At 51.6% G+C, this 27,082-nt stretch overlaps 2 gene segments (V, D, J or C); both read right to left on the minus strand.

Annotated features, from left to right (window-relative positions):
* Nucleotides 1-9,396: 9,396 nt before the first annotated feature.
* Nucleotides 9,397-9,989, minus strand: LOC132243497 (immunoglobulin lambda variable 6-57-like). The segment is given in 2 exon segments: nt 9,397-9,827; nt 9,944-9,989. Coding segments are annotated over 2 exon segments (477 nt in total).
* Nucleotides 9,990-11,440: 1,451 nt separating this feature from the next.
* On the minus strand, nt 11,441-12,613 carry LOC132243498 (immunoglobulin lambda variable 8-61-like). The segment is given in 3 exon segments: nt 11,441-11,488; nt 12,128-12,441; nt 12,542-12,613. Coding segments are annotated over 3 exon segments (408 nt in total).
* Between the last annotated feature and the right edge of the window lie 14,469 nt (nt 12,614-27,082).

Genomic DNA, 27,082 nt, shown 5'->3' on the forward strand with positions numbered 1-27,082 from the left:
GGGCTAAGCGCAGGAGCACACAGAGTTTAAAGTGCCATTTTGCTTGCTTTCTTTTTTCTTTTTTTAATGTCTGCAAGCAGCCATTATTGACCATTCATTCACTTCCCCCCCTGTAAATCACTTTCTCCTGGACAGTCACAGCATGAATCCTCCCTGCTCACCTGAGCAGTATGTGAGCAGAGTGAGGAGAAGCAGGCCCAGGCCATGGTGGGAATCCAGACCAGCTCAGCTTCTTCAGGCAAACAGGCCTGGCTGGGACCTTCCAAATCTCTCTTAAATGCCCATAGCTGGAGAAGGACCCCTGCATGCAAATTTGCTTCCTGCTCTGTGGATGCAGAGTATGTGGTAGAGAAGGCAAATTAAAAGAAAAGAGGGGGTGGGTCATGATAACATCCTGAGAACAAGGCAAGCCTGAAGGGGGGTGAAACTGGAGAAAAGGGGAAAACACATGTATTCTTCAGATCTCTAGCCAAGCACAAGACTTCCTGACTGGCACAGCTACTAGGAGCATTACTCGGTTCCTGATGACAATGACATTCGATTCCAGGTCTCAAGGAAACATATTGCCATGTTCCGCCTCCGTGCTGCCCAGCCACCAAAGTTCATTACACCAGGTGTCGGTGGTACTGCGCTGTGAAATGCTACCCCATGTGTTGTCCATGTTGGCACAACCTTGCCATGACATCGGGCTGGGAAGACTGACAGGGGGGTGACCATGCCAGGTATGTGACACGCAGTGCCAAGATCCAGGTGGGAAGTCTCCAGCCTGACCCCATCGGCAGGTGCGTTTCCACATGGCTGGTCCCTCCAAACCCCCTGAGCACCTGTCCCATGTGGAGGAGGGACAAGGCGCTCTCACCACCACAGCCCCCATGCAAGGAGAAGAGTGCTGATCCATTGCCTCTCTGCAGCTGCTGCTCCTTCCCTGCCCAGACCGGGGAAAGGATCTGCACAGGCTGCCTGCTCCCTGCCTGCCAGCCCAGCAGCCTGCTGGTGTGCACGGCCCCTCAGGTCTCCGCACTGTGTGGAGTGAGGCAGGGAGAACTGGCTCCTAAAGAAGCAAAACCCCACCAGTAAGGAAGTGGGTCACAGCCCAGCCCCAGACACAGAGTGTGGAGGGGAGACTGGGGGAGGCACTAGGCAGTGCTGGAGCAGGCTGAATACTGGAGCTGGCCTTGGCTGACACACGGGTAGCACAGCACTGGTCAGGCTCCTGGCCCAGCCCTGCAACACAGAGGCCTGCTTGGGGATTGCAGTAAGGGGGACGGCGTGACAGCTCAAGATAGTGATTCTCAACTGGGAGGCGTGGATCCCTGGGGTGCCGGGAGATTTTTTCAGGGGTGCCACAGGGTGCCACACAGTGCTTGCACTGTTAGGTGTGCACACAGGGTTCACAAGAAGAAGCCAGGGGTAAATGGGAATCTACAGTGATAAAACCATTCTGGGCTCGACTTTAGGGCTTGCTTCATGAAGACCAAGAAATACTGTGATTGGGAAGAGCACAGACCAACTGCAGATGCTTCCTCAGCCTGATGAAGGGTGTTTTTACCTGAAAACTTGCAAAGAAGAATTTTTCCAACTATTTGAGTTGGTCTAATAAAAGATACCAGATTTACCCAAAGAACCTTGTCTGCTTAAGTTCAGAGAGCATTTAAAACGTGTGTGTAGTCTGCAGGGCTCTGTCTGAGCTGACCTGCAGGACATGGGCACTGGAGACAGAGGCTAGGGATGGTCTGGGGTTTCTAATGAAAATGGAAGTGGCAAAACCACCCTGCAGCCTGAGCAGGGAGCTCATAGCAGGGAAGAGGTGGAGAGGAGGAGAGGGAGGTTTATGTCTCAGTTCCCCATCAGGCTCTATCAAGAGCACCACGCACAACCACTGCCAGCATACACAGCACAGTAGTAGTTGGCCTGATCCTCAGTTTGGACCCCCATGATGGTCAAGGCGGTCTTCTGACCAGATACGGACCCTGAGAGCCAGGTGGAGATGTAAAGGGCCTGCTGTTGGTGTTGGATATAAGCAACCGAGGGGGAGAGCCAGGTTTCTGCGGGAACTAGCTAGAGTTGCTGCTCTGGTGATCGTTGCTCGGGCTGAAGGACAGAGCGACAGTCCCTCCTGGGGACACCAGCATCACAGGCTCCTGAGTTGCCAAGGCTGTGACCAAACCCCTGAAATCAATATAATGAAACCATTATTAAATATTCCTTCACTGCGCAGGCAGGAAAGCAACTGCCACCATGATATTATTGCGAACCCATCTGCACGTAATCAGCAGCAGGAGGAGCCTTGCACCGACCATGGTGATGAATCCCAACCAGTTCGGCTTCCTGAGGGAAACGGGTCCCTGGCTGAGACCCTCTGAGTCCCTCATAAAGCCCCAGAGCTGAGAACAGCCCCTTCATGTGAATCTGCCCCCTCTCACTGGCGGCTGCTGGTGCATCGCCCTGTCGGGACGTGTGTTTATTGCTTCTGCCTCCACCGCTCCGAGAGCCGGCAGAGCAGAGCCCAGTGCACAGCGCTGGGAGGGGAAGTGCTTTCCTGTAAATTCTCATTCATACCAGGGGTTTAAATCTTCACTCTTCCTGCCTGATTGTCATGGGAATAGAGGGCAGGTGTGGGGGAATATGATTACTATGTACATGCCCCCCTCACTCTGTTATACCTACTCTGAGCAAGATGTTCTGAATTGTAGTTTCTCCACCTCCATGCCAAACTCTGTCTCTGCTCTGCCCTGGGTAAACACACACTGCTTCATAGGTGGGGCATAATGCTGGCACTCGTAGTCCTAGCTCATGGCACTGCAACATGGCCTACGCGGTGCCACACAGATCTGCCGAGGGGCACTTCTTTTCCATTACCCAGGAGTCTCTAAGAGGGTTGGGGTTCTTATGTTCAGGCCATCTCTTTGTAGCTTTGTCCTCAGCCTTTAATGTTCACGTGATTGCTGTGGGTAGAGGCCCTGACCCTAATAAAGCCCCAAGGTACTAGGTGCTGGACTGTGGCATGCAAGGGGATGGCCCCAGGCTCTAATAGGCCTGGAGAGGATGAAGGCTGGGGAAGAGCATAGACAGTTTTGTATACACTTGTTCTGTAAAAAATATTTTTGCGGTTTCGGTCTCTTCTGGCTTCTGCCTGCTTCTCTGAAAATCCCTATGTAGCCAGTGTCTTTGGGCCCAGCAGTAGAAATAACTCATGAAAGGCTTCCCAAGACCAGGCAGCAGCTCTCTGGATCCCTGCAGGGAGGCTGGTTGCAGTCACAGAGCTGCATTGAGAGGGAGACAGAGAAGAGATGAGGTCAAGGTGTGATGGCCTTGATGGGGAGGACATGAAGGCAATTTGATGAGACCACTCTTTGCCTGCCCTTGGAGAAGAGACATTGTCATTTGCCTTATTATTCTGACTAGTTTCTCCATCCTCTCATGCTCTTTCTGCTCTTCCTGGTGGTGGAAAAAGCAGGACTAAGCAGGTTCTGCTGCAAGGCCCCAGAAGACCTCTGGGTTCCCTAAACAACAGCTGACGGAGATTTCTTTGTATTACGCAGAACCCAGAAGGCTTCACCTGGGACCAGGGCCTCTCAACACTGGATACACTCATTACAAGCAAGCAACACAGTGGAAGGGCAGGAAGGAGCCTTGCAGGCATCCCCAATTTAATGTCAACAGAACTGAGTGCTGACGGTTTGTGTCCTGCACCAGGGCCTCAGGCCCAAGACCTCTGTCCCCCTCATCGCCCTTGGTCAAGAGCAAAGGACAAAAGATGGCAGGAAAAGGACGTTGTTTTAGAAAGGGCCAATTCAGAAACTGTGCAACATGGAGCAAATCAACAGTTAGGCCATACAGAAGTGGAAAACTTCATTGCCCATTTCCCCTAAGGCCAGCTGGCATTCACCCTAATCCATTGGTGTTGCGTAGGGGGTGCACCCTCGCCACCCCCCTGCCCACCGCCCACACTGCCAGCTGCATCTGGGGGATCTCCCCACTTACTGCTGCCATGCTCCTGCTGCTGCTAGCACTGCCCTGCCCCGCCAGCTGCCGGGGGCACGTGCCATTCATACCCACATCGCTGCAGATCTGTACGGCAAGATTGACATCCAGTGGTCATGAGAACTCTCTCCTCACACATCATCTAGGAAACAGAGCGGGGGAGCTCTGCAAACATAAGCAGAGATCATTTGCCCTGCTTTATTGTCGAGAGTCGCCAAGGGAAACACCAGGAACAGGCTGCATGTAACCAATTAGTTGCTGGTCACAGCCCCTCCTTTACCCAGGAAAGCTGAGTCGTCTTCTTGTCCTGGGACAAAGCCCATGAGAGAATAACAATTCTCACTCCATTTCCAACAGCACAGGGATTTCTCTACTTAATTTCTCATGCTACAGTTGTATTTATTGTCATGCAAAAGCCAAATAAACACAGAAAGCATATAGGAAAAGGAGCAGAATTGCATGGCTTTAGATGAGTTCTCTGGGTGTACAACAAAAATGGTTTGCTGGATCCTCCATTATATGTTTCCAGACTATCCTGTCAGAGCACTCCATGGTGTGCATGTATACATGCATGCTTGAGTGTGTGTGTGTGTGTGTGTGTGTGTGTGTGTGTGTGTGTGTGTGTGTGTGTGTGTGTGTGTGTGTGTAAAATAAACCTGGATGAAGTACCAGATATAACTGATTTAGGTTAAATTGGTTTATTGAATGTCTGCCCCAGATGCTTTGCACCTCCCCTGTAAGCCCCTCCACCTCACAGGGTGGGTGGGCTAGCCTTTTCCCAGACTGGCTGCTCCAGCTGAGCAGGGAGGCGTGCTCTACAGCCCCCTTTGGCTTCTGGCCTAGGCCGCTGCAGGTATGTGGTTGCATTTCTAGAATCAAATGTGAATGCCTGTTCACTTGCTTATTGGTTCAATCTATGCAGCGTAGGCTAACCTGTGAAGATTGAATTGATTCAGCCTCAAGCTTTTTGACTGTCTGAACTTAGCCAAATGGCCTGAAGACATGAGTAAGGAGAGCAACAAGTGGCCACTAATACATTTGCAGCCTTCATCTCCTACTCCCTGTTAAAGAAGAGTACTCTTAAACCATTTGTTACCAGAGAGCTCTTTGTGGGGCTATCTCTCTCCCACTCCCCTGTCTAGGCCTGCACATCTCTTGACATCAGCATTAGCAGAGAATTATGGACACAGAGCAGTAATGAACTTCTTCAGCGTGAGATGTGGGACAACCTGCTCATGCCACTGCTATCTCTGTAGCTGAGCTTGCTGTTTTGTTGCTGCCCTGGCAGATGGTCCCCGTTCCCCAGGACAAGGCCCCTCACTCAAGCCTTGAGCGCTCCCTTCCCATGATTTCATTTCCAAGTAAGCTCTCAGCAGCTCAGTTCTCCTCCCCTCCTTGCTGGCAGCCAATCCAGGCTGGGAGCCAAGGCAGTTGTAATCTCTCAGGGAAATAACTCCAGTGGCTTTCCTTAGGGGTGTTCCTGCTCCCTCTGCACTGGTCTGCAAACAAAGCTCTTCTCATCATGTGTCACCCCATAAGGAATATTTCATAGATTTCATAGATATTAGGGCTGGAAGGGACCTCGGAAGATCATCGAGTCCAGCGCTCCGCCGAAAGGCAGGAAGTGAGCTGGGGTCATGGGACCCCAGCAAGATAAGCATCCATTTTTTTCTTGAATCTCTTCAATGTAGGTGCTTCAACCACCTCCAATGGCAGGCTATTCCAGATCTTGGGGGCTCAGACAGTAAATAAATTCTTCCTTATATCCAGCCTGAAATGGTCTTGCAGGAGTTTATAACTGTTCAACCTTGTCATCGCTTGGGGCGCTCTGGTGAACAAATGTTCCCCAAGATACTGGTGCTCACCCCTGATAAACTTATAGGTGGCCACTAGGTCACCCCTGAGCCTGTGCATTTCCAGGCTAAAGAGCCCCATAGCTCTCAGCCTGTTGTTGTAAGATCTGTTTTCCTGACTTCTTATCATACGCGTGGCTCTTCTCTGGACTCTCTCAAGCTTCTCCACATCCTCTTTGAATTGTGGGGCCCAAAACTGGACGCAGTACTCCAGCTGCAGCCTCACCAAGGCCGAGTACAAGGGGAGAATGACATCCCGGGATTTGCTTGAGAAGCATCTATGGATGCAAGCCAGTGTTTTGGTCACTTTACTAGCCGCAGCATCGCACTGCAGAGTCATGTTCATCTTGTGGTCAATGATGACCCCCAAGTCTCTTTCTTCCGCAGTGCTAGCCAGTGTAGCACTGCTGAGCCTATAAAGATGCTGCAGGTTTTTCCTCCCAAGATGGAGAACCTTGCATTTTTCAGTGTTAAACACCATCAGGTTCTCATCCACGCATTTGCTGAGCCTGTCGAGGTCAGCCGGGATCGCCCTTCTGTCCTCAGGTGTGGATGCTTTGCCCCAAAGTTTGGTGTCATCAGTGAACTCGGCCAGTCCACTTCTGACTCCAATGTCCACATCATTAATGAAGATGTTGAACAATATGGGTCCAAGAGCAGAGCCTTGGGGGACCCCACTGGTCACAGGGCACCATGACATTTGACTTCCGTCAATTACCACCCTCTGGGGTCGACCATGGAGCCAATTTCCCAGCCAGCAGATTGTGGTGGACCCAAGGCCACAAATGGCCAGTTTTGGCAAGAGGTGATCATGGGATACCAGATCGAAGGCTTTTTTGAAGTCAAGATATATGATGTCAATCTCCTCTCCTTTGTCCAGGTGATAGGTCACCTGGTCATAGAAGGAAATGAAATTGGTCAAGCAAGACCTACCCACAACAAACCTGTGCTGGCTATCCCTCAGGATGTTGGCGCTGGCCAGTCCATTAAGGATGACCTCTTTAATAAACTTTTCTAAGACCTTCCCCGGGATAGAGGTCAGGCTGATGGGCCTATAGTTTGCCGGATCCACTTTCCTCCCTTTCTTAAAGATAGGCACCACATTGGCCCTCTTCCAGTCTTCAGGCACTTCACCAGAGCACCAGGAGTTCCCAAAGATCCATGCCAGGGGCTGGGCTATGATGCCCACCAGCTCCTTGGTGGAGCTGGGGCAATCTGGGGTGCAGATTGTCACGGCCAGCTGACTTCAAGGTGTGCAGCCTCTCAAGGTGTTCTTTCACGAGGTCAGCATTGATGGAGGGCAGGGAATCTCCCTTACCTGGACCTCCCTGCCCCATAGTGGGCATGGGCATCCCATGGGACTGATGAAAGACTGATGCAAAGTACCCGTTTAAAAAGGTTGGCTTTTTCCTGGGCATCAGTTGTCAGTTCCCATCTGGTTCAGCAGGGGTCCAATGTTGCCCTTGCTTTTCCTCCAGCTCCCCACATATCTGAAAAAGGACTTTTTACTGTCCTTGATACTCGAAGCTAGTTGGAATTCAGTTGCAGCCTTGGCTTTCCTGTTTTGCTCCCTGCAGGACTGGACCACTGCAGAATATTCTTCCTTGGAGGTGAATCCCATCCTCCATCCTTTGTAGGTCTTTCTTTGTAGCCGCAGGAGGTCTGCTAGATCCCTGCAGAGCCAGGGGGGCTGCTGTGCCCTCTTGCTGCCTTTCCTCCAAGATAGAATAGAATTAGCTTGTGCATTGAGGATCACTCCCTTGAGGAGCAACCACTCTTCATTTCAAACTGACCCTCATGGCTTCATCACTATGAATGGCTCCAGTGCCAGTGAAACAGCCTGCAGTGAAAGGCGTGCATGTCCAGCATCAGTTACCACCCTCACACCTTCCTGCATGGGTGTCTCCAGTTTGGGAATTCACACCAGCAGGACTCTCCAGAAACCCTACCAGAAGAACACACAATCTTTTGACTCCCTTCCCTTCTCTGCACACACCAGCTAAACTGAAGTGGCAAATCCAAACTCATCCCAGTTCCACACATGTGACTGAAAGCCCTGGCAGTGCTAGGAGCAATGCAGTACATGGGGAGGGTGCAGGGGCAGCTTCCTCATGCCTGCAGCTGCATAGGTGCCAGGCACAAGAGATGCAGGATACTTCCTTGGAGTGCTCAAGGCTGGAGTCAGCCAGTACCTGGGGTCACTGCTCAGCTCTATTGGTGATGTGGCCAGAGAGAGTAGTGGATGCACACGCAGACCCCTTTGGATAGGCTCACATCTGGCAGCAGGGACTGGGAAAAGACTGGATGCTCCTTTCGCCAGAACCACTCTCCTCAATCCTCTGTGCTCTTATCTCCCTGCATCGATCCCATGCCAGTCCAGGGCATCCCTACAGGGCTGTTCTTTAAAAGCCTCCACAGCATTATGAGGACAGAGAACTGCCTTCAAATTAACCTCAGTATTTGAGCCCCTAACAGGAATGACAGGGGAGTGGCAGTTCATGTGGTGGGCTGGCTGCTTTTGCATGGCAAGCCTGGCTTGGAGAAAGACGCTTCCACCAATCAGGTAACAGCTAGGAGGGGCTTGCCCCGCCCCTGCTCAGAGGTGGGGAGGATACGAGGAGCCCCTGGACCTGATTGAAGACTCTGCTTGCAGGTCCGGCAGACTTCAGGGATGGGGTCTCCAGTGTAGATAAAAGCCCATTGTGCCGAGCACGCTGGGCAGATGCAGTGAGGGATGGTGAGGAGAGAGGGGCTCTAGAGAAGACCATCATCTGGACCCTGCCTGAGCCTTGACAGCGCGCAGGTCGGCACATGGAGAGCCGGCCCTGGGAGCAGCTTGAGGCTGCCCAGACCTCACACGGTGTGCAAGTTGGCACACGGAGAGTCAGCCCTGGGAGCAGCTTGAGGCTGCTCAAGTTAGCTCTAGGCCACCAGAGCCCCACAATGTGGCTCAGCATTAAACTAAAAGACCCCTGGTGCCCAGAGCAGGGCCTGAGAAAGGGAAAGACCCTTGCCATGAGGCTGGGGAACTGGAGCCAGTGAGGGCTCAGCCGCCATAGGAGCTCCCTGGGTGCCCAACGTGGGGCACTGGCCCCAAGGGAAGAACCCTCGACTTGAAGCCAATGGCTCCAGTAGACCTGAGGTGGTGTGGGGACCCAGAGGCCTGATTGACAGCACCCAGAGGAAGGACTATGAGTTACCGGGATCCCAGGTCCTGCAGGGGAGATACCCCCAGGCAAGGGACCTTGGGGGGAGTGGCCCTAGGGGGAGGAGACTCTATCCCATTTGAGGGACCAAGTGGTTGGAACCCACATAGGCTGCATCTAATATCTAGTATAGTTATGTTGCCTGTTTGGTATCTATTGTTCTTGCTGGTGTGATAAATAGTTGGGTGTCTTAATTCTGTATAATGGGCTCTATAAGCAAGTCTTTGTTAGCTAACCCACTTGTGGTATAAACTTGCCGGATTGACTGTCCTGGGATCCACCCCTCTTCTGGACCTGAGGAACAGCTCAGCTCCAGAAGTGCCATGGCCAGGTGAGGAGGCAAGGGAACACTTTCAGACACTGAGGAACTGCTCCCACCTGGCAGCAGGGCCCACTAGGAATTGAGAATCTAGACTCTGTAAACCTGAGGGAGGTTTTTGTCTCAGTTCTCCTTGTGTCTGTAGCACTGTGGGATTGCTGCTGCTGCTGTCATACGAGAAACAGTAATAATCAGCCTCATCGTCCGGCTGCACTCCACTGATGGTTAACATGGCCGTGTTGGCAGATTCATCAATGGACCCTGAGAATCGGCTGGGGATCCCCGAGGGCCTTTCAGTATCCTCATATATAACCATCACCGGAGCCCTGCCAGGCTTCTGCTGGTACCAGGATATATAGTAGTCACTGATGCTGCCGCTGCTCCTGGCACAGGTGATGGTAGCTGTTCCTCCGGGAGACGCTGACACCGAGGGCGGCTGAGTCAGCACGAACTGGGCACCAGCACCTGGGACCAAAACAGGACAGAGCGAGAGGAGTGAGAGGAGCTGGAAGGGGAGTAAGAGAGGAGAGTGACCGTGGAGGAAATCATCTCAGAGACAGGTCTGAAAGGTTTCTAAATACCTGAGAAGTAAATGCAAAGGACAAGGAGGAGCGGAGCCAGGGCCATGGTGGGAATCCAAACCAGCTCTGCTTCCAGCGGCAAGCAAGTCTGTGTCTGGGACCCTCCAAATCCCTTTAAAACCCCAGTGCAGAAAACAGCCCCTTCATGCAAATCTGCCTCCTGTTTACTGGCTGCTGCTCTCTTCCCAGCCACCCTCTCCCCCATAAGAAGAGGTGCAAAAAAAACAGCCTTTGTCTAACGAGAGAGGGTTGAAGATGTTTCGACTCAACAATGCCAGCATAGGCAGAGCTGCAAAATCCCTCTAGCAGGATGCGGCGAGGCCACATTCAGGTGCTTATTACAGAATGCATTATCACATCTCAGGGCCTGAAATGAGCTATTCTGCGAGGTGGGGAATTGCATGAACAGCACATAGCAGCACTACTGGGCTGTCAGACAAACCCCATTCCCAACCAACACGGTGAAGCAGGGAAGGCTTCCAAGGGATCATCCCTGGGCACCTCACACCCGGCTCTGGGGGCTGCTCCTTCCTTTATTCCAGCAACATCAGAGCCCTGCAATCTGCACCAAGGGACCGTCCTCAGATGGGACAGGTGCTCATCACCTGGGCCTTTGGTTAGGGGCTGGGGACTCAAGAAGCCACGGCAGCTACTTCCCATCTCATTGTGCTGGGAGCAAATGAGGCCACTGTTTGGTATATCCCCACTCAGCAGTGATGGGCAAATAGTGGCAGAAGAGTTTGCTGATGTGCAAAGGAAAAACCTGCTCCTCGCCTCACCACATGAACCTGGAGCATTTAGTCAGTGGCATGGGATTTGGAGGCTGTACAAACACAGGCACTGTATCTTTTGTCCAGTGCCTCATGGCTTCATTCTGATCTCATTTATTCCACCACAAAACCTCACTGATGTCCATGAAATGACTTTGCATTTGAGGCAGCTGTGCAAGATCCTGATGTTACCAGTCACCTCCCACAGGCTGTAAGGATTGGGAGCTGGGGCATCCTAGCAAGTCAGAGTTGCAAGATCTAAATGAGAATCTGCTCTGGATCTGGGTAGTAAGGGTACAGAGCCTAGCACACCGCTGCTAGACCAACATGCTCGTCTGTCTGTGGTTTGAAACCTTTGTGGTTGTGTCAGGGAGCATGGCTTCTCCTGGCACTCTTTTGTGGGGGACTGCTTGGTTACACCCCTGTCCCACTATGTATCAGAGATGTCCAATGTCTCCACCCACCACACCCCCAGCAGAAGGCTCGACATTTGGACCAAGGCCACCCACCAACCCATGCCAGGCCAGGGCTGTAGGGCATCCCTGCAGAGCTCTATCCCCGGGCACCCACGGGAGTGCCCGGACAGAAGGCAGCTGCTCGACAGGTTCCCCCTGATTGGAAACTGGACTGTCAGAGCTTAACAAGCAACAGCTCAGCCCACTACCCAGCCTCAGGAACAGTTACGATTCCTGATTCCTGGATCTATCCTACAGTTTGTACCAGAACCCTACATCTCCACATGCTTGTGTTTTCCATGAACCCGCTTCAGTAGTCCCTTACAGCACAAGCGGAAACATGACATCTAGGGAACTGTCCTGCATTTACTTCAGTTCATCTGACATCAGGATCTGAACCAGTGTCTCAAACAATGACATACTGTGGTGGAAGAGGTGGTGCATTCCTCAACATGAAGATGTAACATGTGATGAAAGGCCAAAGTATCTTCTTTTTGAAAATGCCAGAGGCAACAATGCTTTTTTTTCTCAGATGAATTCAGTATGGACACAACCCTGGCCATCCTGGTTAAATCAGTCAGGCAATCCCAAGCTGCCAGCACCAGGGGGAGTATAGGGTGCCCAGTTTCCACTTCAATGGACATCAGTTCTGATTCTGGCTGCTGCTGTCACACGTGTCAACGTCAGTGATTGGTCCACAATGACCATGAAATATTGTGATTGGCAAATGAAGTTCAAAGGGCATTTAAAATGCAGTATGGTCTGCAGGGCTCTGTCTGAGCTGACCTGCAGGACATTTGCAGTGGAGACAGAGACCAGGGAAGGTCTATGAAAATCTTTTTAATGAAAAAGGAAATAGCAAAACCACCCTGCAGCCTGAGCAGGGAATTCGTGGTAGGGAAGAGGTGGAGAGGAGGAGAGGGAGGTTTATGTCTCAGTTCCTCATCAGGCTCTATCACCGTGTCCCATGGAGCACTGCCAACATACACAGCACAGTAGTAGTCGGCCTCATCCTCGGCTTGGACCCTTGTGATGGTTAAAGCGGCCTTCTGACCAGAGATGGACCCCGAGAACCGGGTGGGGAGCCCCGAGGGCCTGGTCATGGTGTCATATATAAGCAACCGGGGGGGAGAGCCAGGTTTCTGCTGGTACCAGCCAGGATGGTTGCTGCTGGTGATGGCTCCGGTGCTCAGGCTGCAGGACAGAGTGACAGTCCCTCCTGGGGACACGGACACCGCAGGCTCCTGAGTCACCACAGGCTGTGACCAGACCCCTAAAATCAACATCACAAACCCATTATTAACCACTCATTGACCGCACTGGCAGGAAAGCAACTGCCCCATGACAGTCACAGCCTGAACCCTTCTGCTGACCTGAACAGCACGTCATCAGCGCCAGGAGGAGCAGGGCACAGGCCATGGTGATGGATCCTGAAGTGTTTGACTTCCTGAGGCAAGTGAGTCCCTTGCTGGGACCCACGGAGTCTCTCTTAAAGCCCCAGAGCTGAGAATGGCCCCTTCATGCAAATCTGCCCCCTGTTACTGACTGCTGCTTGCAAAGAAGAATTTCTCCAACTATCTGAGTTGATCTAATAAAAGATATCGGTTTTACCCAAAGAACCTTGTCTGTTTATTCCTTCTGCTTCCACCGCTCCAAGAGCTGGCAGAGCAGAGCCCAGTGCACAGCACTGGCAGGGAAGTGCTTTACTGCAAACTCCCATGCATACCAGTGGTTAAACTTTACACTTTTCCTGCTTGATCATCATGGGGAAAGACTACAGGTGCGAGGGATATGATTACAAATGTGTACAACCTCCTCATTATGTTCAGGTGTCCTAAATTGTAATTTCTCCAGCTCCATGATAAACTCTGGTCTCTGCTCTGCCCCAGCTAAAGCACACTGCTTCATGGGTGGGACAACAAGCTGACATTGGTGTCCTAACTCCTGGCATGGGAGCATGGACTGCACACTGTTACACAGACCTTCTGCGAGACACTTTTCTTCCATGATCCAATTGATGCTAACAGGGTTTGGGATCTCTGTTCAGGACACCTCTTTTTAGCACTGTCCCAAGGATCCCATGTTCCTGGCATGGCAATGTACATAGGCCCTTACCCAGATAAAAGCCCAGCAGTGCTGGGTGCTGCACACAGACATACGTGGACATGGCCCCTGCCTGGAAGAGAACAGGCTACAGGAAGGGCTGAGGCTGGAGGCGAGGACAAATACAATGCACAGGTTCTAATGAGCAGCCCCAGCTTTCCGGATTAGTGCAGGGAGGCTGGTAACAGCCATGGGACCGTGCTGATGGGGAACGCAGGAGAAAGGCAAGAGCAGACAGGGGGAGTCGTTCAGGCTGTGAAGGCCCTGACAGGGAGGGTGAAAGGCAACCTGATAAGAATCAAAGTTTCCTTTACTTAGAGGAAACCCTATCATTTGGGCTGGTATTCTCCTGTCTATTTGCTCCATCCTCTTGAGTCCTTTGTAATGCCCCTGCTGATGGAGAAAGCAAGGCGGCTCCACCGAGGACCACGGCCGCTCAGCGCTGCACAAGCCCAGAGGGAGCTGCTCCCTGGTCTGAAGACTTTCTGTTTCAAACAGACAAGACAGAGGAAAGGCAAGAAGCAGTCATGCTGCTAGCCCCATTATCTAGGCAGGGCACAAAGAGGGGACATGGGTTTCCTCTGGAAACTGTGTGTCCATGGCAGAGCAGAGGCCTGAACAGGGATCTCTTGAGGCACAAACTAGATCCTCAGTCCCAAAAGCATCTCATCCCTCTCGATCCAGGACTAAAAGCAGTGTCTGAGATGCAGACCAGCCTGGGCAGTTGGGTGGGAAGGAGCAGGGCAGTCCTGTGAATCCTTCGTGTCGAAATCTCCTGCAGGACCTTCCCCTCAGACAGGTCCCAGACAAAGGCAAAGGCCACCAGACAGAAGTACAGCGGGAAAAGGACCCTGCTTCAGAACGAGCCATTCCCGAAACTGTGTGACATGGAGCGAGTCCTCAGTTAGACTTTGCAGAAGGGGAAACGCCAGCACCAGCCCTCGCCCATCCCCCCAGCCCAAGCTCCTGTCCCTCAGAGTCAACTCATGTCAGATCTGTGGGGTAAGATTGACACCTTGTGGCCACGAGAAAGGTCTGCTGGTACACTGCCTGGGACACCGAGGGCTGTGCACTCTGGTGTTGTGCAGCCAGCACCGAGCAGAGACAACCTGCCTTTCTTTATGGTCCTGGTTCAAAGGAAATGCAGCAGGGACGGGGACATGCAACTCATTCACAGCTGGTCAAAGCCCGCCTGACTGCCAAGGAAAACTGCCGCAGGACAAAGCCCATGCGGGGAGAGCATTTCACAGTGTGTTTCCTGACAGCTCATCTATTTTCTACTCAGTTTCCCACTCTACACTGAGTTTTTTTCAGTCAAAAGCCAAACGTGCAATGGAAATGGTATGGGAAGAAGAGCAGAATTGCCTTGTTACAAATGGAATGTGCACGTGGGTATTGATTATGGCCCCCTGGATCCACTGGGCTGTGTAGCTAGACTATGGAGTGAAGGGCTTGAGATGGGCCCTTGAGTCCTGGCTATCAACTGCAAGGAGCCCTTACATCTTGCATCGGACTCTACAGACAGTGTTCCCTTGAGAGGATGCAAACGTCAGGGCAGAGGAGGCAAGGTCCAAGCCCCCAGCTGTGTGCAGTCAGCAGATGGGCAGCCATGTCCTCATCCAACACTCCCATTGCAGCACATCAGTGTCCTGCTCTCCCCTTCCCCTCCCTCCAGCATCTCTCTTTAGCATCCTCCCTTTTGGCCTCCCTTTTTTCCTCTTCCCCAGATCCCAGGAGCCGCAGGACAACAGCACTGGGGGTGTCACCCATGGGACAGCTGCAAATGCTGGACAGGACTGATTTCCTACATCTCTTGTCAAGAACTGCTGTGGGACACAAACCTATAAACACACACACACACACACACACACACACACACACACACACACACACAACTATCCCATTTCCTTAAACATGATGAGAAGTCCTGGCTGATCTAGTAGAGAAAGGTGAGATGCCAGCCTTGCCACCCCAGGACCCTGGGGAGTCCCCACTGGCCAGCTCTCCAGAGGCAGCCACAGCCTTATCAGCATAGACAGGAGATGTCTTCTCATGTACCCTCATATCTGAGATAGTGAGAGAAGAGACTAGGAAGCATCAATTCAATTCATTGCTGGGCAACAAGAAGACACTCTGAATACAAGAGAAATGAGCCTGAGCAGCTAAAGGAGGTTTTGGACTTGGTTCTCCTTGTTTCTATAGCCCTTGTGGCCTTGAGACTGCAGCTGTCATGTGATGCACAATATTAATAATCAGATTTATTTTTGGCTTGGACTCCACTGACGGTTATCATGGCCATGGCGGCAGATTCCTCAACTGCTTCAGAAACTCTGCTTGGAAGCTGAGGGCCTCTGGCTACCTTGGTACATACCCAGTAGGGCTCTGTGAAATGTCACCAGCCATTTTGTTTTGATACTGTTTCAACCAATTTTGAAGTTGAAACAGCAAAATCAGAACAAAACAAAGGCCTTCAAAATAGCCTCGAAACAAAACGAGGCTAGTCGAAATGTTTTGACCACAGGCTAGGGATGGGAAGTCAGCCCAGCTGAGCTGACGCCCCATCCCCAGCGAAAATTGAAACAGCCTTTCTGTTCCAACGCAACGCGACGGAACAGCTGTTTCGACTCGAAACGAAACTCGAAACGGGACGCTGCTCCATCAAACCGTCGAAACTGAAGGCGAAACAGAACGGTGCCATTTCGCACAGCCCTAATACAAAGCACAGCAGTCGTTGGCCTCATCCTCCGCTTGGACCCCAGTAATGGTTAAGGTGGTCTCATGAGCAGAAAGGGACCCTGAGAACTGGGTGGAGATATCAGAAGGCCTGCTATTGGTGGTGTATACAATTTGCCAAGGGGGTGGATCCCGGTTTCTGCTGGTGCCAGGAGGGCTGGTTGCTGCTGCTGACGACTCCGGTGCTTAGGCTGCAGGACAGAGTGATGGTCCCTCCTGGGGACACTGACACTGATGGCTCCTGAGGTATCACAGGCTGTGACATGACCCCTGAAATCAAGATTGCACACACATAGTTAACTGTTTATTTCCACCCCTGGAAAGTAAGCTCCCCCGGGACAGCCACAGCATGAACCCTCCTTGCTCACCTGAGCAGCATCTGAACAGAGTGAGCAGAAACCAGGCCCAGGCCACAGCAGGAATCCAGACCAACTCAGCTTCTTTAGGCAAACAGGCCTGGCTGGAGAATGGCACCATCATGAAAACTGCCTTCCTGTTCAGGGCATGCAGGGTATGTTGTAGAGAAGGTAAATTAAAACAAAAGGGGGGGGGGGGGTCAACTTAAAATTCCCAGGCACAAGTCAATCCTGAAGTGGAATGAAATTGGAGAAGGGGAAGACACACGTATTCTTCAGACTTCTGGCCAAGCACAGGCGTCCCAGACTGACACAGCTACTCGAAGCATGACCGGTTGCTAATGGGAATGCCATTGGATTCCAGGTATCAAGCAAACACATTGGCGTGTCTGCCTCTGGCTGCCCAGCCTCTGCAATTCATTACACCAGGTGTAAGTGCTACTGCTCTGTGTTATGCTACCCCATGTGTTGGCCATGTTGGGCTCTGGATGCCCTGGGCACAACCCTGGCATGACACCAGGCAGGGAGGATTGACATGGGGGTGACCGTGCAGGGTGTGCCACATGCAGTGCCAAGATCCAGGTGAGAAGGCTCCAGCCAGACCCCACCTGCAGGTACATTCCCATTAGACTGGTCCCTGCAAACTGCCTGAGTACCAGACCCATGTGGAGGAGGGACAAAAAGCCCCTACCTGCTCACCTCTCATGAGAAGAGAACAGTGCTGCTCCACTGCCCGCTGTGCAGCTGCTGCTTCTTCCCTGCCCAGACCGGGGAAAGGATCTGCACAGGCTGCCTGCTCCCTGCCTGCCAGCCCAGCAGCCTGCCGGTGTGCACAGCCCCTCAGGTCTCCGCACCGTGTGGAGTGAGGCAGGGAGACCTGGCCCCTAAAGAAGCAAAACCTCAACAGTGAGCAAGTGGGTCACAGCCCAGCCCCAGACAGAGATCATGGAGGGGAGGCTGGGGGAGGCCCTGGGCAGTGCTGGAGCAGGCTGAATACTGGAGCTGGCCTGGACTGAGAAGCAGGGAGCACAGCGCTGGTCAGTAGGGCTGTGTGAAACAGCACTGTTTCCTTTCAACTTCCGTTTCAACGGGACAGTGTTTTGTTTCGTTTCATCGAGCCTGCTTCGCTGTTTGGAGGTTTCACCTATAGGCTATAATGGGGAAGCACAGCCTATAACTTGGTCATTTCTTGTCTGATTCAGATGAAACTTGCAGAGATGGAAGCCGCTTCTGAGGCCATGAAGTCTGTGAAGTGTCAAGGAGATAGATGCAGGTGTTTCTGGGAAATGGCACCTCAAGCTTCTAACAAGCAAAACTTAGGGTGTGTGACTGTGCATGTGTTAAGGTGCAGCTGTTTTTCTGTCCCTGCCCCAGAGCCCTGGGGTTGGAAGGGACCTCAGGGAAGGATGACAGTCACTGCCCAGCTACAGTCAGTATCAGAGCAGTCCTTCCCCACTTTTCCCCCTTCCTCTCCTTACTTTCTCATTCCCTGAAAGCAACCAAAGCTTCGAAACACGAAATGTTTCAAACCTTTAGAAACATTTTGAGTGTCTTTGTTTCGTTTCTAGGCTGTTTCAAAGCCTTTCATTTCATTTCAATTTCAGCATTTCAAACTCGAAAGGAGTCAAAACAGTGTCGAAATGAAACACCCAACGAATTTTAGCACAGCCCTACTGGTCAGTCTCCTGGCCAGGCCCTGCAACATCCAGGCCTGCTTGGACATTGCAGTAAGTGGCATAGCCTGACAGCCCAGGCCAGTGATTCTCTGCTAGGTGGCTGTGGTCCCCTTGGGGGCCTGGAGACCCTTTCAGGGGTGTGTGGGCTGCCACATGGTGCTCGTACTGTTAGGTACGCCCATGATTCACCAGATAAACCCAGGCAGAAATGGGAATCCACAGAGTTAAAACCATAAGAAAATGGGACCATGAAATACTCTGCTTGGCAAACAAAATTTACAGAGCATTTAAAACACACATCTGGTCTTCAAGGGCTGTCTGAGCTGATCTGCAGAGAGGAAGGTTTATGTCTCAGTTCCCCATGGGGCTCTATCACTGTGCACCACTCACTGCTGTACCACAATATACAGTAGTAGTCAGCCTCATCCTCAGCTTGAGCCTCTGGGATGGTCAAGGCTGCATTTTGACCAGGTATGGACCCCGAGAACCGGGTGGGGATCCCCGAGGGCCTGCTGCTGGTGCTGTATATAAGCTGCTGAGGGGGAGAGCCAGGTTTCTGCTGGTACCAGCCAGGGTAGTTGTTGGTGGTGATGGCTCCAGTGCTCATGCTGCAGGACAGAGTGACAGTCCCTCCTGGGGACACGGACACCGCAGGCTCCTGAGTCACCACAGGCTGTGACCAGACCCCTGAAATCAACATCACAAACCCATTATTAACCATTCATTGACTGCGCTAATGGGAAAGCAACTATCCCCATGACAGTCACAGCCTGAACCCTTCTGCTCACCTGAACAGAATGAGATCGACACCAGGAGGAGCAGGGCACAGGCCATGGTAACAAATCCTGATGAATTCGACTTCTTGAGGCAAATAGTTTCTTGCCTGGCACCGTCTGAGTCTCCCTTAAACCCATAGAGCTGAGACCGGCCCCTTCATGCAAATCTGCCCCTCTCACTGGCTGCTGCTGGTGCATCGCCCTGTCGGGACGTGTGTTTGTTCCTTCTGCTTCCACCGCTCCGAGAGCCGGCAGAGCAGAGCCCGGTGCACAGCGCTGGGAGGGGAAGTGTTTTCCTGTAAACTCCCAGTCATACCGCGGGTTAAACATCCCATTCTTCCTGCTTGATTGTTATGGGAAAAGAGGTGCTGGGTGTAGACTACCAATGTGCATGTCCCCTCACCCTGTTAAATCTTTGTCCATGATTAACTCTGGCCTAACGCACACTGCTTCACAGGTGGGGCACCAAGGTTACACTGGGGCCCTAACTCCTGGCATTGTAGCATGGCCTACATTGTGCAACATAGAGCTTTTGAGAGACACTTCTCTTCCATGATCCAGGTGACATGGAACAGGGTTTGGTGTGTCATGCTCAAGACACCTCTTCTTAACACTGTCCCCAGTGTCCCATGTTCATGGCATTGTCGTGGGCGCAGGGCCTGATGCAGATAAAGCTTCAAAAATGCTGGGTGCTGAACTGTGGCATGCAAGAAGATGGCCCCAATTTGGAAGAGCACTGGAGAGGAGGAAGGCAAGGGCAAGGGCCTCTTTTGGGCATATACAAATTTGTACACACTTGTTTTCTGAAAATATGCAATCATTTATGCAGTTAAGTCTCCCTTTCTTCCTGCTTCCCTGAACATCATATGCAGCCAGTGTCCTTGGGCCCAGCAGAAGAAAGAAGACTCAAAAAAGTTTTCGAGGAGCAGGCAGCAGCTCTCTAGATCCATACAGGAAGGCTGGCTACAGTCACAGGACTGGGCTGACAGGGATAGGTAGGAAAATAGAGAGCAGCCAGGAATAGTTGATCAAACTGTGAAACCCATGAGAGGGGGGACTAAAACTCAATTTGTTGAGGACAGAATTTACCTCTCCTGCCCTTTCTACTGTTCCTGCTGGTGATAAAGACAGGACTCAGCAGGGTCTGCCCCAAGCCCCCAGAATATATCAGGATTCCCTAAAGAACAGCTGGCAGAGATCAGTTTGTATTGCATGAAACCCAGAAGGCCCCACTTCGAGCCAGGGCCTCTCAGCACCAGGCAAACTCAGTGAGAGATGCTCCCTGCCTGGAGACTTCACGTTCCAAACCAGCAAGACAGAGGAAGGGAAGAAGGAGTCTTGCTGAGATCCCCAATTCACAGGCAAGAGAACTGAATGCCGACCACCTGAGTAGCGCACCAGGGCCCTAGTCCCAAGACCTCCCGCCCCCTGATGTCTTTGGTTCAAGAAACCAAGGACAAAAAGTTGGTAAGAAAAGGAGCTTGTTTCAGAAAGGGCCAATTCAGAAACTGTGCAACATGGAGCGAATCAGCAGTGAGATGGTACAGAAGGGGAAACCCTTGTTTACATAGTTCCCTGGAGGCTGCCTGAGATCCCTCAGAGGCATCTCCTGGCACCTCTGTACAGCAAGATTGACACCTAGTGGTCATGAGTAGCCTCTCATAGATTCACAGATGTTAGGATTGGAAGGGACCTCAATAGATCATCAAGTCCGACCCATGCATAGGCAAGAAAGAGTGCTGTGTTTAGATGACCCCAGCTAGATGCCTATTTAACCTCCTCTTGAAGACCCCCAGGGTAGGGGAGAGCACCACCTCCCTTGGGAGCCCATGCCAGACCTTGGCTACTTTAACTGCGAAGTTCTTCCTAATGTCCAGTCTAAATCTGCTCTCTGCTAGCTTGTGGCCATTATTTCTTGTCACTCCCAGGGGCACCTTGGTGAGTAGAGCTTCACCAATTCCCTTCTGTGCCCCTGTGATGAACTTATAGGCAGCCACAAGGTCGCCTCTCAACCTTCTCTTGAGGAGGCTGAAAAGGTCCAGGTGCCCCAGTCTCTCCTCGTAGAGCTTGGCCTGCAAGCCCTTAACCATACGAGTGGCCCTTCTCTGGACCCTCTCCAGGTTATCCGCATCCCTCTTGAAGTGTGGCACCCAAAATTGCACGCAGTACTCCAACTGCGGTCTGACCAGCACCTGATAAAGGGGAAGTATTAGCTCCTTGGATCTGTTCGTCATGCATCTGCTGATGCACGATAAAGTGCCATTAGCTTTTCAGATGGCTTCGTCACACTGCCGACTCATGTTCATCTTGGAGTCCACTAGGACTCCAAGATCCCTTTCCGCTTCCGTGCCTCCAAGCAGGTCATTTCCTAGGCAGTAGGTGTGCTGGACATTTTTCCTCCCTAGGTGCAGCACTTTGCATTTCTCCTTGTTGAATTGCATTCTGTTGTTTTCTGCCCACTTGTCCAACCTGTCCAGGTCTGCTTGCAGCTGTTCCCTGCCCTCCAGCATGTCCACTTCTCTGCAAAGCTTTGTGTTATCCACAAACTTGGACAGAGTACACTTCACTCCCTCGTCCAAGTCGCTGATGAAGAAATTGAAGTGTATCGGCCCTAGGACCGAGCCCTGCGGGACCCCACTGCCCTCACCCTTCCAGGTCGATACCGACCCATCCACTACGACTCTCTGGGTGCGACCCTCTAGCCAATTTGCCACCCACCGGACTGTGTAGTCATCCAAGTCACAGCCTCTTAACTTGTTGACCAGTATGGGGTGGGATACCATATCAAAGGCCTTCCTGAAGTCTAAGTAAACGACTTCAACCCCTACTCCTGCGTCCAGGTGTTTTGTAACCTGGTCATAAAAAGAGACTAGACTTGTCAGGCATGATCTACCTGCTATGAACCCGTGCCGATTTCCCCTCAGCATAATTTTTCCTGCCAGGCTCTTGCAAATGTGAGCCTTGATAATTTTTTCAAAGACTTTGCCTAAGATGGAGGTGAGACTGACTGGCCTATAGTTGCCTGGGTCCTCCTTCCTCCCCTTCTTGAAAATGGGGACCACGTTGGCCCTTTTCCAGTCCTCCGGGACCTGGCCCGTGCACCAGGAATGTTCAAATACTCCCGCCAGTGGCTGTGCAATGACATCGGCCAGTGCCTTCAGTACCCACAAATGTAGCTCATCCGGGCCTGCTGACTTAAATGCATCCAGTTCCTCCAAGTGCCTCTGCACCATCTCAGGGTCTACACACGGTAGTCTGGCGCCTTGCTGCTGCCTCTCTACAACCCCAGTGAGAGACTTGTCCTGCCCCTCACTTAGGAACACTGAGGCAAAGAACTCGTTGAGGAGTTCAGCCTTGTCCCCCCTGTCCGTCACCAATTGCTTCTGCCCATTTAGTAGGGGTCCTATTCCTCCCTGGGCCTTCCTTTTACTCCCTATATATCTAAAAAACAATTTCTTGTTATCCTTTACTTGGGATGCCATCCTCAGCTCCATGGTAGCTTTGGCCCGTCTAACTGCCTCCCTACAAACACGAGCAGAGGAGGTATATTCGTCTTTGGTGATTTCTCCCTGTTTCCACTTTTTATGTGCTCCCCTTTTGGCCCTTAAGCTGCCCTGGATTTCTCTGGTCAGCCAAGGAAGCCTCCTGGCCCCTTTCCCTCTTTTACCTCGCAACAGGATCATCTAGCTTTGTGCCCGAAGGATCATTTCCTTAAGGCACAACCACCCTTCTTGGGCTCCCATTACTTCAAAACTCCTACTCTGCAGTGCGTCCTTGACTAATTGCCTGAGTTCATCGAAATCAGCTTTCCTGAAGTCTAGCACTTTCACCCTACTAGTTACCTTACCCACTCGACGTTTTATAAAGAATTCTATTATTAGGTGATCACTGTCCCCCAGATGGCTACCGATCTGTAGGTCCCTACCATGTCATTCCTCCCAGGCTCAGGCCCACTGCATTTTGCTGTGCTCCTGGGTGCATTCAGGGGCATTATAGAAAAGCTATATCCGATGCTTCTGGAAGGGAGAAACCTTAATGCCACAGCTAGTATCAGCCCCAGCCCCTGCCCCAAACTGCTGACAATCCAAGACAGAAGACTTCAGGCCAATATGAACCCGCTGGAGGTGGGGGTGGTCTCATCACATCTCCATTCTCCAACAAGGGGTCCTTGTCATTAGTCCCAACGCAGCCTCTGTGCTGCCGGCTAAAAGAGGTGCTGCCATTCAAGCTCTGAGTCCTGGATCCTATGAGGGAGTGACTTCTTGCCTCTCTGAACATCCCTTTAGCTCTCAGCCTGGCTGACACTGCTCTCACACTCACTTAAAACTGTTATTCCATCAGCCATAGCAGAGACCTGGCACTCACCTGGGCTGTAGTTGACACTTGTAAGGATGCTGGCAATGGTCTGCATTGCCTCCCTTGTCTTGGGGTGATGTCCTGTTAGTGCCCCATGCCTTAGAGTCACAAGTGTCTTTCGGGCTAAATCCACAAGTGGTGACCACCTGGTTGTGCTCTGACCAACATACCATTCATTTCACAACCCCAGGGGCAACTTAAAGGGCAGTGTAGGACCATCATAACACACACTTTAAGGTAGGGCTGGGCAAAATGCGTCCCGCAGGCCAGATGCAGCCCGCCAGGCCATTCTATCCAGCCCGTGGGGACCCTCCCTAAAAAATTTAGAAAATTAATATTTATTCTCCTCGGGCTGCCTGTCATGTGGCCCTCGATGGCTTGCCAAAACTCAGTAAGTGGCCCTCTGCCTGAAATAATTGCCGGCCCCTGCTTTAAGGACGCTGCTAGTGTAGGACTGTTAGGAAATGATGGCTGCTTAAGACAGAAAGTTTTCAATGCACATTGCAGGATGGTTAGAAGTGCAACAAAGCATTACATGGTCTGTAAAAAGAAGCTTCAAAATGAGCCAGGAAAAGGCCAGGGCTGCCAGCCTTGGCAATCTTCCCTTAAGCTATAGTTTAGCAGCTCAGAAGGGAATGAAATCAGACCTGGCAAGTAGTGGCAGTGTTGCATCACATTTCCTTGGTTGTACTTGTTTGCTTTGGAAGTGAGAAACACTTACAGCATGAGTGATGGGTGCCTCCTGAATCTGGGGGGGCACTCGCAGAAGCTGCCAACGGTGGTGGCCCTGTCAGGGAGGGCACCAGCCCCACCGACAGCATCCGTGTCAGCCATCTCAGGGGCACTGGGCCCATCGGGGGGGAGACATGCACCCCCGTGCACTCCCTACCAGTCACCTATGACATATGACATACAGCCAGGGCACCCAACGGGACAGATCCTGAGAAGCGCTGAGCTCGTACAGCTCTAGAAAACAGGGCTCTGCGAAATGGCACCGTTCTGTTTTGACTTGAGTTTCGATGGAACAGCATTCTGTTTCAAATTTCGTTTCGATTTGAAACTGCTGTTCCGGTTCGCTTCGTTAAAACAGTTTCTCCATTTTGACGCTGTTTTAACGTTTTGCCCATAGGCTATAATGGGGAAGCTCGAAACAGCCTATAACTTTGTCATTTCTGGCCTGATGAGAATGAAACTTGCAGGAATGGTAGCCACTTCTGAGGTCATGAAGCCTGCCAAGTTTCAAGGAGATAGGTGCAGGTGTTCAGGGAATATGCACCTCAAGGTCTTGAAAGCAAAAAAACTCATGTCACGTGTATGTGTTAAGCCACAGCGGGGTCAAAACTGCAGGCTTGCCAGCGTCTGCTCAGGCCACAAAGCCTGCCAGATTTCAAAGAGATAGGTGCAGGGGGAGTCTGGGTTCTGGGGCCCTGCACCTCTAGCTGCTGATAGGCAGAACTCGTGACATGGGTGAGTGACACTGCGTGTGTTAAGATGTGCCCCCACTCAACACACACCAAGGCAGAAAGCAGGGCCGTTCAAACAGTGCTGCCTGTTGTGCAGTTTGTCCATCTCTCCCCCAGAGCACTGGGATTGGAAGAGACCTCAGGGAAGGATGACAGTCACTGCCCAGCTACAGTCAATATGAGAGTGCTCCTTCCCCCACTTCCCCCAGCCTATCCTTGCTTTAAATTCTGTTTCCCTGAAGGAAAGCCCAGCTTGAGCTTTAAAACTTGAAATGTTTCAAAAATTTCAAAACATTTTGACTTGCCTCGTTTTGTTTTGAGGCTGTTTTGAAGCTCTCTGTTTCACTTTGATTTTGCTGTTTTGAGCTTGAAATGAGTCAAAACAGCATCAAAATGAAACTGATGCTGAAATTTTGCACAGCCCTACTAGCAAGCACACCTTACAGAGAATGAGAAAAGAAGCCCAATGTGTTTGGCTTATCAGAGCAAGGACCAAGAGATCACTGGATCCCAGCTGACACTCAGGGCTCTTTCACTGAGCAGATCAAGGCTACCAGGATGCACTGGCTGCAAGGCAAGGTGGGGAAAGTTCAAACGGGAAATCCTGTTATCATTAACCATGAAGAAGAGGTCTCTGCAAGGGATTAACAAGTGCAACATAAATCCTTCCCCACTTGGACTGTTTGAATCAGGACTGGGGGTCTCTGAAAGAAATGGCCTAGTTCAGCCACATGCAGGAATTCCTGGGTGAAACGCTAGGTCTTGTGTTACTCAGGATGTCAGACAGGATGAAGAGAAAGGTCCGTTCTGTACAAAAATCAGGGGAACTATGGTCTGGAGCTGGAAATCTCCTAAATGCACCAAACACCCTTCAATCACAACCTCCTGTTGATCTCCTATCACACTGTAATGCTGACAGCAGAACGGGCCCATGGGCACTCTAGGGGCGGTAAGTCGAGACCCTGTCATTAATGGTACAGACACATGTACATCTGGGGCCTCGGTCTGTCCACTGGGGTGGTGGGTTTCAGTCGGAAGGCAGGTGAGATCTGCAGCCAGAAAAGCCAGCAGCTGCCAGGTTGTGAGAGCTGAGAGGAACTGGAGACTGTGCTGAGCCTGAAACTAGTAGCTCTACTGCATGACCAGGGGATCCAGAAGGGGCTCTGAGCCCTGCTTGGCAATGACAGATCCCTGGGCACACTCTCAGCTGGGACATTTTAGACAGGTCTCTAAGCTCAGAAGGAAAGGGAGGCTGAAGGAGGTTGTTGCTGCTGCTGAGAGAGGCTGGAGAACATCTGTGGCCTGAACCAAGAGAGGCAATGTTGTTTTGTTGCTGTTGTTGGGCAGAGTGGGCAGAGGGACCTGAACCTTTTGTGTTAAAGAACAACTCTACATAAGGGACTGGCTTGTTTGAACCATGAAAGTGTTAGGACTGTGACTCGCACTAACGCAGCTGGCAGAAGGCATGACCAGCTCACGGCCCATGACAGGAGCAGTGCAGGTGGGCTCCAGGCAGTCAGCCAGGGTGAGGATGAGTTTTTGTTCCTCCACTTCGTGCAGCTCTTCTACTCTGAATTGCTTAGAGAAATCATCCCAGCCAGAGCAAAAGTACTCAGCCTCATCCTCTGCTTGGACCGGGGCAATGATTAAGAAGCAGGTATTCATGGAAGAGTTTTTAGAAGCTGCGAACCAATCAGGGACCCCAGAGCCTTTGTGATTTGTAGACTCATCCCTGTAATACAGCAGGTATCTTGGCTTCTCCCCCGGCTTCTGCTGGTACCAGCGTAGGATATGATCAGCGATGCTGCTTCCACTGCTTGTAACACGTGCCAGTTTGACAGTTTGTATTAGAGCCAGTGACGCGCTGGATGGCTGAGTCAAAGTGACCTGGTAAGTGGAACCTGAATATCAAACAGAACCACAGTTCATGACAGTAACTTGGAAAGCTGTGTGTGTGTGTGTGTGTGTGTGTGTGTGTGTGTGTGTCTATACACATGCATGCCATGCACTCTCGCATCACATGCCATTCAATCATGCTGTTCTATTTACCTGCCCAACAGGCTACCAGCACCAGCACTGCAGTGACCCCGGCCATCCTAGAAGCAGAAGAGGCAGTAAGAGGGGACTCTGGACTGAGTCAAAGTGACCTGGTAGGTGGAACCTGAAAACCAAGCAGAACCACAGTTCATGACAGTAACTTGGAAAGCTGTGTGTGTGTGTGTGTGTGTGTGTGTGTGTGCCATGCACACTCACATGCTATTCAATCATGCTGTTGTATTTACTGCCCAACAAGCTACCAGCACCTGTGACCCCAGCCATCCTAGAAGCAGCAGACACAGCAAGAGGGGACTCTGGACTCCACTGGACACTCTCAGCTTCCTTAATAAAACCATGTGATGGGAGGAGATGTCCAGAATGCAGATCTGGAGGTCCTGGCTGTGTCCAGCTAAC

Source organism: Alligator mississippiensis, chromosome 10, assembly GCF_030867095.1.
Source record: "Alligator mississippiensis isolate rAllMis1 chromosome 10, rAllMis1, whole genome shotgun sequence".
Classification (NCBI taxonomy): Eukaryota; Metazoa; Chordata; order Crocodylia; family Alligatoridae; genus Alligator; species Alligator mississippiensis.